The 11,334-nt window shown below is 41.9% G+C and overlaps 1 protein-coding gene across 1 annotated transcript; it reads right to left on the bottom strand.

The window, feature by feature from the left end:
- Window positions 1-4,771: 4,771 nt before the first annotated feature.
- Window positions 4,772-7,379, bottom strand: LOC145457823 (ubiquitin C-terminal hydrolase PSMD14). The gene is made up of 8 exons (XM_080336118.1): window positions 7,178-7,379; window positions 7,034-7,111; window positions 6,549-6,661; window positions 6,157-6,307; window positions 5,990-6,097; window positions 5,628-5,728; window positions 5,470-5,569; window positions 4,772-4,980 (listed from the first exon to the last, which is right to left on the bottom strand). The coding sequence occupies exons 1-8, from the start codon at window positions 7,301-7,303 to the stop codon at window positions 4,819-4,821; spliced, it is 939 nt and encodes a 312-aa protein (XP_080192244.1). The 5' UTR covers window positions 7,304-7,379; the 3' UTR covers window positions 4,772-4,818.
- Window positions 7,380-11,334: the final 3,955 nt, after the last annotated feature.

Raw genomic sequence — 11,334 nt, 5'->3', positions numbered from 1 at the left:
TTGCAGACTCCAGATAACATAACGATCCACAAGACACAATCGTATTTATGCTATCGAACTTCGCGAACAGCGAAAGTCTTAAATCGGTTGCGTAATTTCATTGCTATTTCAATTATATAAATAACATGTTCATATTGAAATAAACCCGAATATTATCGCTGATACGTCAAGGGTTATCGTCAGCTACCGGTAGGGAATGGGAAAGAACAGTGACACGATTGTCGATATACAATGCTCTTCAATTCTCTACCAGTTGCTGACGATTACCCCTGACGAGTGCCAGCCGAAAATATTCGGGTTTATTTCAATATCAATATATTATTCAATTGCATAATGATGTTCTGTACCTCCAAGAAGCTATTTATATATAAGAATTTTTTATGAAACTACGGCTTCTAAACAGTCGCATGAACGACTCCATCCATACTTTAACGGGCTGAGAATTCTGTCACCATAAACCGACGCTCGACTCTTGAAGTTAAACAATTCTTTGATATAAATAATCTTATTCTTTGAAATTCTCATTGGGTACCCGCTAAGGCGACTTGACTCAACACAGAATATTTTTACAAGCTCTTACGAGTATACAGCATACTTCAAACGCTCGAGGCGAAACTATGCTCGCACTGTAGTAAAAAATCGAGCGCTCTTCGTGTTCGCCGTAAAACATAGTTATATGATAGTGGTGTTTTAAATTCTGCGTGAATTGGTGGATATTTTCATTTTTGAGGCTGCTACAGGCATGTTTTCTACAGCTGCTGTTGATTAGTTGCTACTAGATTCAGTAAAATCGCTCACATAATGTACGGGTTCGACAACCGCTGCTACATTCTCACGCAAGTCTGATTGTTTACAGCTCTGAATCGAAAGCGTAGTCTCCCAGCCCTGCGCGTCATATGCGTCTACAACGGTAACATGAACGAGAGCATAATCGACTCATTCGCATTTGGCGTTCCGCTTGAGAAACCCAAAGGTTTTCTTTTTGCTGCTTGACGCATCCGTCTGACTTGTGCGATGACTCGCTTCAAGTAGCTTACGAGCACTTTCTAGAATTACCTCGCTGCGCCACCTGACCTGTCTGAGAAATTTAATAAACCTCGCGAATTTGTTTAGGCTATTTGGGTTTCACCAACATAGGTTTTTGAAGTAGGGACAGTGATACCTTTCCCACATTGTTGTTCAATGTGAAAATACTAGCCAGTTCAGGATTACCGGACCACGACCTAACATCGACCTCGCCCTCCGCCACATGCCACCTCATTTTGTCGCTACCGTCTTATATTCTCTGCATTACTTTTCATTCAGTGTGCATGCCTCTTATTTACTTCGCCTAGGCTAAGGTGGGTGTCTTATCTTAATGTCTACTCCAAGTTGTTTCGACACCTTCCTATCTTTTCATTGTATCGCAGTCTTGTGATGCTTTGAAACGATGAAAATATTAATAAACCTGATTGATTGATTGATTGACTACCTACCAATCATTCTCCAATTCTCTACTAGTTTGTTTATTTTTGTGGTGTTCATGGTGTTTGTCGACTACTATGGTCATTTACACCAGGCCGATATTCTTCATTATTTTCCGTAACTGCCGACTTATACTTATACTAGTTACTGACGATTACCCCTGACGAGTGTCAGCCGAACATTTTCGGGCTTATTTCAATACAAGTAGTGGCTATATCAATCAATATTATAATCCCTTACAGTATACTGCATAACATCGAAATCTTCATCGATAGTCCTAGATAAACTTCAACAGCAGGTCCTACGCATCATAGCCGGGCCTCAATTGAGTCAGGTTGTGCGTCCAACAAATCACTGCTCAAAAGATTCGGTGTCCTAAACATAACAGATATGCGGAAACTAGAAATTGCCAAGTAGGTTCCACTGTGGTCACTGCCCCGAAAATTTCATTGACGTCTTTACCTCGGTAACAAAAGTGCACAAGTAGGACTGCACACGCGCGACCTCGTCGTCCAAGTAGGATATGATCGACGCGAAAGATAATCGCTATATCAAATAGGCATATGCCGGACGTAATGTATGGAAAAATAGAGAGAGAGGGATAATCAATTTTTTTTATCCAACCAAAACGCATAACAAACATACGGCAATGATGGTGGTACAGAAAATATTCATGCACGTTGCACAGTATTCGGTATCTCGTCGGCTATCCGTCAGTCGTCGAGCATGTCCAATTGTCCAGTGTCCACACACAAGCATTTCTACTAAATGAATTGTAGTCATCCCGTTACCGGACCACAACATTAATATCGATATCGCCTACCATCACATCCCACCTCATTTTGTCACCTATTCTTTTACATTAACTTCTTATTCTTTTCGTACGGTCTGTGCATGCCTCCTATTTGCATGGCCCCAGGTGGTTGTGTGATCTCAAAGACTTATACTCCAAGTCGTTTCGAAACCTTCCTATCTTTTCATTGAATTGCAGTCTTATGTGCATCTTCGACGGCAGCGAGCTGGATGCCCTGACTGGTCAGGGTTGCCAGACATCTTTTGCGAAAAAGGGCCAAACAGCGCCGGAAAAGGGGCCAAAAAGGGCCAAATTGTTCAATAACGTCAATAACGTTGCAACATTACCCATAGACACCTGGAATTCCAGTTATATATTGTTGATACTGTTGTAGGACACCAATTCCACTACCTGCAACTACACTGGATCCAACTACAATAACTGCTTCATTATTTCAAGCCTTTTCCGACCGAATATAAAATCGTAAATAAAACTTTTTGTGCTATAATAAAAGAGTGATTTAATTTTATGAATTTTACTTAAAAATCGAGAGAATAGTTTCTTTACAAATCTGTATTTACAATTCCAACACAGTCTAGATTCTACGAAAACAAATCCAAATCTTCTACAGTGTTTCCACTCGAATCTTTGACATTGGCAGCATAAACAATAAACATTGTCAGGTCAATTTGCGAGATAGATTTATTTGGATACTTAGTTTGACGGTATGTCTCAGCTGCTTCCAAAAAGGGACAAAATTGAAAATAAAGGGCCAATGGGCCAAATTATTATTTTGGGGGCCAACTGCCTCTAGAAAGGGCCAAATTTCACGAATTTGGCCCCAAAAGGGCCAATATGGCAACCCTGTGACTGGTGACCAAATGCCCAGAACAACCTTTGCATAAACGCCTCGAAATCGCAATTGCTGACAGTAAATTCAAAAAATAATCTAACCGGTAATATCGCTGGTCAGCCCGTTTCCAACACAGATAATGACAAATATCTCGGAGTTTTACTGGACTCGAACATGTCCTGGAAGAGTCATATTCAATCCCTAGAAACTAAATTATCACCGAAGTGCGGCCTGTTCTACAGCCTTGGGCGCTTCATGCCAGCATGGGTTCTTCTGATACTCTTTAAATCCTTAATCCAATCGAAGTTACATTATGGCATCCTCTGTTGGGGGGGCTGCCAGTAAAACTGCACTCAAGCCACTGCAGAAACTACAGCATAAAGTACTCCAAATCATAGCTAGGGCCCCAAAGGGGCCTGGCTGCCCATCCAATAAGTCGCTGCTGAAGAGATTCGGCGTCCTAAACATAGAAGATATGCGGAAACTAGAAATCGCCAAGTTTATGTATCAGTTTCACTGCGGTCGTTGCCCCGAATATTTCAATGACTTCATTACCTCTGAATCAAAAGCGCACAAGTACAACACACGCGCGTCCACGTCGTCCAAATATCATATGATCGACCGAAAAGATCATCGCTCCATCAAATATGCCGGACCTGATGTGTGGAACAGTATCCCGCCGGCCATCCGACAGTCGACGAGCATGTCCAGTCCACATTCAAGTCGAAATACAAGCAATTACTACTAAATAAATACAGTCCATCCTCAAGATTACCGGACCACGACTGACCTATCGATCTCGCTTCCCATGGCATGCCGCCCTATTTCTTGTCGCTTTCTTTTTCTATACTATCTTCTTTACCTTCATTCAGTGTGCATGCCTCCTCTTTACATCGCCTAGGCCAAGGTGGGTGTCAGATTCCATAGACTACTCCTTGTCGCTTCGACATCTTCCTGTCTTTTCATTGTATCGCATTTTTTGTGGTGTATTGAACTGATAAAATTGCTAATAAACCAATGATGATGATGATTAAAATGAAGAAATTTTAATAATAAACTGAACTGAGCGTGAATACATAGTATAAGTTGCCTCGTAGCTTAGTCCATTAATGCATAAAATCTGCGGGAACTTATATGCCGAGGCTACCTCGGAGTCGCATGCGCATCGCTGGGTTTTAGTCTAGTAAGGTGAAGTCGTATCCAAAAATTTCACCATGCGATTTGCCCTCCTCTTTCAAGAAATCGAAAATGTCCTCTCGGGACGCCCTAATGTCGTTCTTTTTGGCAACTCGCAATTCTTATTCCCTTCAATTACAGTTTAGACTTGTGAGCAAGGGTGTTCAAAATTATACATGAAGAATACATTGTGGTGTTTTGATTTGATGGAAACAACTTTGTGCCAGACTTTACGTTAACATGACGTTGTACACGTGCGCCTTTCCAACCCACATCCAGGTACAATTTTACCGACATAATAGCGTCAAACTCACCCATTGCGTACACCTCACACAACGCCATAAATGCACATAATGTGAAAGGAGACTGGGTATAAAAAGATAGACCCCCCGAATGACTATTACCCAGAAGTGTGAATGTTCGTACATCTAATCTAATCCTCATCACAACAGACGCTACAAGACGATCCGGTCTATATGACGGTCCAGAGTGTAAAGATTGAAATGTAATGAAAACAACCATGAAAAAAGTTCTATTTGAACACAACAGTGTCGATCATGGCTCCAAGACATTGCGTTATATTGTTCGTCATCAATTTGTCGACATCTTCTTCTAGATGACGCTTGGGATCCTGCTTACCCACATTCTTGATCTCCAACTGTTCGGGAGTCATTTTTTCTTCTTCTTCCAGAGCCTGCAAAACAAACCGACAATCATTTCACACAAGACAGTAGACTTGTGCAATGTGCATTAAAGTAGTTTGTACAACTAGAACAAGAACTAATCACTTCGAAAATATACAACTAACCAACAAATAACTGATAATACGAATTACTGAATTGCAAATGAATATGGAGATAGAACAGGAATCAGAGTTTGAAATGTGGCATGTTGCGTCCACCGGAAGCCACCCCTGATTACCCACTGTCAGTAGCGATGACTCTTAGCTAGCAATGGCTGCAAGAACATCACACAACTGAACACAGGTATCATGATTCACGTCGACACGCATTTCCTACTAATTCAGCAACTAAATATGTTTCAAATGTAAAACTAGAGCTAAGATCAATCTACTTTTCAAATTTCGCGTATAGAACTAGAGTGCTCAAAAAATCAGCAGTTTGACCTTCAACTAAGTAGATCGTTCGATAGTACAAGTGTGGCGGGGAGACGAAATCATCACCTTTTTATAATTCTTGGCAAGCGTGAGCATGTTGGAAACGGTTTCTTCGTTCACCTTGCAATGCTCGCTGTAGTCGGTCAATGTCAGGCCATCGATCCAACTAAACAAGAACGTGTGATCGACGTAGTAATGCAATAGTCGTCAATTTACAAACATACCTCCGTTTGTGCAGGTTCAGGAGCATTTTCTGTTCGAGCTCGTTTTTACGATAATTGATCGCAATCGAGTAATAATGTCGATTCAGGCCGTGGATAAGTGCCTGGAACGTTGCGTTGCAAGATATCACGAAATTTAAAGCTTCTAACTCGGGCTGGGCACAATGATTGAGTATTAATTTTAATGATTCCAGTCGAGTACTGAAAAATTATTCTTTCGAGTGCCTAAATCATATGCATGGACGCATAAAAGGTACATATTTGAACTATTTGCACCTCAATCTTACTTCTACAGTGAATGATGCTCGACTCAAAGTCTAATACTCGAATCACTCAAGTACTCGATATTGCCAAACCCTACACACCTGAATAGAAGGCTTCTGCAGATGGCCGAGATTGGAGGTTGTTTGTCGCGGTTCATGCCCGAGAACCATCATGTTGGGGTTGATCAGCCGGAATGCGTCAATCACAACCTGCAAAATAAAGGACACACTGCAGAGATTGGCTCATATCAATGCATGTAAATACAGACCTTTCCTTTCACACTTTGGATAGGATCAACCACAACGGCCACGGCTCGCTCCGACAGAGCTTCGAAGCTTTGCTGCGTGTTGATGTCGACGCCAGACAGCCAACATCCAAACCCAGGGTGAGAATGGTACCAACCTACAACCATCTCCGGTCTGAAAATGTTTGATACTATGGAACAATCTATATTCAACAATAGACTGATCATAAAGCTGGCATCTGAACAACCTTTTGCTAACTTATGCAAAGTAGCCAGAAAGCACGTATATATAGATTTGTAACAAAGAACTTGATGTTGAGATTCGTAATTCTTAAATATCTTCAAAAACGGCCACAAGCTCTGATTGGATACGGTATTAGCAATCAGGTCAGCTGTAGATTTACAATTCAACTGACCGGCCAGTCTGCTTGAGCATGTCCAACATTTTTGCCTGAAACACCGGGTCGACCGCTTCCACACTGACCCCGGTTCCTGATTGGGGCATTGCAAATACATCTATGACACGAACCTAAAAAATGACACAATACTGTACAGGCCGCACTTGAAAAAACTACCCACTGCAGTGAACTGGATTTTTCGAGAAGTTATAATTCTAGTTGCGAGTTTTGAAGAGTAATTCAAGTTCTAGTTTCGAGTTTGAAAAGCGAGTACGGTAGCTCCAATTACGGGTTTTGAAAAGTGAGCAATTCTAGTTCAAGTTGTAGGTTTTGAAAATACAGTAGTTTCAGTTGTGAGATTCAAAAGTGAGAAGCTCTAGTTCTAGTTGCGAGTTTTGAAAAAAGAGTAGTTCTAGTTCTACAGTTGCGCATTTTTAAAATACAATAGTTAGTACAAATCTAGCACAGGCAGCCGCGTATGACCAACCAAGCTCTATACTTACTGTATAATCGTCCACAAACTCTCCGAGCATCAACCCCATCACTTCCATTGGCACGCCTGCCCGTCCATGCTTCAACATCTGCAGAAAAACAGTTAGACTAATAGTCAATCATGCATAGAATCACGACCTTCCTAACCATATCACCTTGAGAAGTGCAAGAGACGAGATGTATACTTGTTCCGCAGTGTCAACCATGGGCGCATCGGCGTGAGGGGGTTGTCCGAATCCCTGTAACCCTCCGCCAGCTCCAAGTCTCATCAACCGTTCCATTATTTTGATTTACTAGCGATTACTTTGGAAAAAAATATGCTTGGACTAAATTAGACACACTGAGCTTATCAACTTTCCCGAATTCCTATGCTTACAAGGGTTGCCGGTGAACCCAGCCTTACAAACCCAGCCCTCGGTAAACCCAGCCCTCAGTGAACTCGGCCCTCGGGAAATTTTGTATTCACGGATTGAGTAAGCGGGGGAGATAACGCGACGCTCACATACTGTACTTGTTTGTTTTGTGGTATTCATGGTGTTTCTCGAATACTATGGACCTGGGTGAATTCCGGCCCCGAACAATTTTGAAATAAAGCTGGGAGCTGGGATATTAGGGTTGGCGGAGGTAGGATATTAGGGTTGGTGGAGGTGGGATATTAGGGTTGGTGGAGGTGGGATATTAGGGTTGGGGGAGGTGCGATATTAGGGTTGCCGGAGGTGGGATATTAGGGTTGGGGGAGGGGGGATATTAGGGTTGGGGGAGGTGGGATATTAGGGTTGGGGGAGGGGGGATATTAGGGTTGGGGGAGGCAGGATATTAGGGTTGGTGGAGGTGGGATATTAGGGTTGGGGGAGGTGGGATATTAGGGTTGCCGGAGGTGGGATATTAGGGTTGGGGGAGGGGGGATATTAGGGTTGGGGGAGGTGGGATATTAGGGTTGGGGGAGGTGGGATATTAGGGTTGGGGGGATATTAGGGTTGGTGGAGGTGGGATATTAGGGTTGGGAGAGGGGGGATATTAGGGTTGGGGGATATTAGGTTTGGTGGAGGTGGGATATTAGGGTTGGGGAGGGGGATATTAGGGTTGTCGGTGAATACAAAATTTGACGAGGGCCGGGTTCACCGAGGGCCGAGTTTGTAAGGCCGCGCTTGGCGCTTGCGCAATCGTGATCACGTGATCTGATCACGCCGTGACTGCGTGATCTACGCATGCCCTGACCTCCTTACAAGATCGACAAATCAGTGGATAATAACATTATTAGTTTAATAATTCATAATAATACTTGTTAATACACTTAATTACAAAAGTTCCCGAGGGCCGAGTTCACCGAGGGCTGGGTTTACCGAGGGCTGGGTTTGTAAGGCTGGGTTTACCGAGGGCTGGGTTCACTGGTAATCCTTACAAGTATATAGTATAGCCTGAATTGAAACAGTGGATTAAAAAGTCGGCAAACATCCGTTAGATATTCAGATTTGTGGGAATAATTATCGAGACGACCGATTTCGAATCGTTGGGCGGGGCCGTTCACAATTCCATTTGAGTGCCTTCGAGTCGACTTCTATCAAAATACACCAACCAAAACTCTTGTCAACAAAAGGAGTTTGTGTACCACCTAAAAATAGTAGGCTACATTGAACGCTCTCTCTTTCATGCTGGTGACGTCATATTTTGTGGTACGATTGTTGATATACAATGTTCTTTCCAATTCTCTACTAGTTGCTGACGATTACCCCTGACGAGTGTCAGCCGAAAATATTCGGGATCATTTCAATATACTATTCAATAATAATAAAAAAAACGCAACAGAATTTCTTTTAAAAAAAATTAACACTGGCTTATGTTCCATGCTATAGATCGACGGTTCCCAAACCGACCTTTCAATTGTCAAGACACAATTTCTGACTTGAAAATGTCACACATAGCTCTAAATTTGGAACGAAATGATTACAAAAAAAGGTTAAGGCCAGAGTGGAATAGGTGGCAACGGCACGCGCAATGTCACGCAAACATTTACATCTGATGACGCCAATTATTGAATTATGCTGACGTCACAACACGATACCGGAGTTCAGATCCAGAATAAGGCGCTTGCGCTTTCCAATTAACGCAAGCAAGCGTGGCATTTGCGCAACGGCGTAACCCTAGTCTGACGTATACCAGGTCTATTTTATCACATTGTGTCGTTTAATAAGTGTAATTCAGTATCGAATCAGAGCGAAAAATATTTCCGTCATGGGGATGAAATGTTCCAATCACGCGAGAAATCCGTCTCTCACACACAACATGTTGTCGAAAACAACCACCGATTCCAGTCTGGGGTTAAGCGAACATCCATAAAAAGTCACACAACCCCCAGCTCGAAAAGCACTGTTATTATAGATGATAAAATCCATCGACCAACCTTCAGTCTAAGGATAGTCATATTTTTGCTCTTACTCTCAGTAATTTTTCAAGAATGCCGACAGCAGAGTTTTGGCGACACCGCCAACACGGGCGATTGTTCTGAACTCTGGAATAAGTATAAGGTACATCTGATGATTTCTAAGACATTGTGCGATATGAAAGTGTCGTTCTTAATACAAAATATCCGCCATACCAAGGTTTTGTAACACTGCATACCACACCAAATGCAGGAATCGTCCTATCTGGCTATAGGTACAATACTGTAAATCCAAGTAGCTGACAATAAATCGTACCGTAGTTTTGAACCAATGATATGGTAGAAAATTTGCTGATTCATGTACTCGCTAAGCCGTGACACCCCATGGAGTATTCAATTTATTGCTAACGATTTCATCATTTCAATACACCACAAGACTGCGGTATTTCGTACAATGCAATATAGGAAGGTGTCGAAACGACTTGGAGTAGTCTTCGACATCAGACACCCACCTGGCCTATAGCATGTATAACTAAGAGGCATTCACACTGGATAAAAAAAAAAGGATAGCCAAAGCCCCGCGGGGGCCTGGATGTGCAACTGATAAATCGCTTCTCAAAAGATTTCGTCTTCTAAACTTAGAAGATATGAGAAAGCTAGAAATTGCCACGTTTATGTATCAGTTCCATTGCGGTCAATGTCCCTCAAATTTCAACGACTACTTCACCTCGGAGACAAAAGCGCACAAGTACAGCACACGCGCGTCATCGAAGAACAACTACCATATGACCAGGACTGAATACAAGAAAACGCATTGTTCATTATAGTTGTGGATCTATATGTGCCGGTGCTTGCATATATCATGTAAAAACGAAGCCGAATGGTGTCTAACACCTTCATTGTTGCGTCCCTATGTGCATTATGCAGTAATGAGAGAATGGTACCGGTAGCTTCCAACGCAAAGGACAAGAAGCTATAAAGAAAGATTGTATTACGTTGGAACATAGGAGAGGTTACTGTGGAAAGGATTTTATTTAAGGTTTGTGTAACACTGGCATATTTGTGAGAAACTTGTTATTTATAACATTCATTTTCATCTACTTCTCTCATAAACATCATATTAATATGACAATCTGCATATTATTATTGCCTCGACTCCTATTTGTGTTTCTTCTTCTGTTACCTCCACTGAGCTAAATCCTCTGTAAAAATGAGTGCACTGTATTAGTCCACTGCAATAGTTGCGACGAGTAGTATAAGACCTTTACATGTGATTTCATGATTTCCAGTCAAATTTGTTTATTTTTGACGAAGCAATAAATTGTCAATATGTCTGTAGCTTGTGATTTACATTTCTAGATCACTCAGAGAATATAAGAGTCTGTGAAAGACATTTCCACGATAGTGATATCAGGCTTGTCTCAGTCAGTGAATTACATTACTAGAGCTCTCGGAATACAAAAGTATATGGAAGACAATTCCACGATAATAACATCAGGCTAACACATTGCTGCAGACAGAATACGAGATATCGCTCTGTCCCATCTAAATATCCGTGGCAGAAGATTTCAGTCGAGCAACACCGAGTGAAGAGAATCTCTGACAGATTGTGTGTTGACGTGGACATTTTTCTATATACTCATAGAGACAGATCCAACCAGTTTGTACAGCAGGGTTCGCCAACTCAATACCAGTCTCAAGGCAACATCGAGATGAAATAAGTCACACATAGTTACCACAAAAGAACTAGTATTTTATTGAAGGAATACAAATACAACAAAGAATATCGGGATCATGAATATCATTTTATTCTACAACAGGGGTTCTCAACTTCTCTTGTGTAACGGGCCGCATTTTAACAGCAAAAGACGCTACGGGCCGCAGAGCAATATTACCGTGTAGTTGTGGACTACAATTAAATTTAGGCTACTG

This window comes from Botryllus schlosseri, chromosome 15, assembly GCF_051294905.1.
Source record: "Botryllus schlosseri isolate E-star chromosome 15, Bs_hap1, whole genome shotgun sequence".
Lineage (NCBI taxonomy): Eukaryota > Metazoa > Chordata > Ascidiacea > Stolidobranchia > Styelidae > Botryllus > Botryllus schlosseri.
This window is presented reverse-complemented; position numbering and strand designations above follow the sequence as displayed.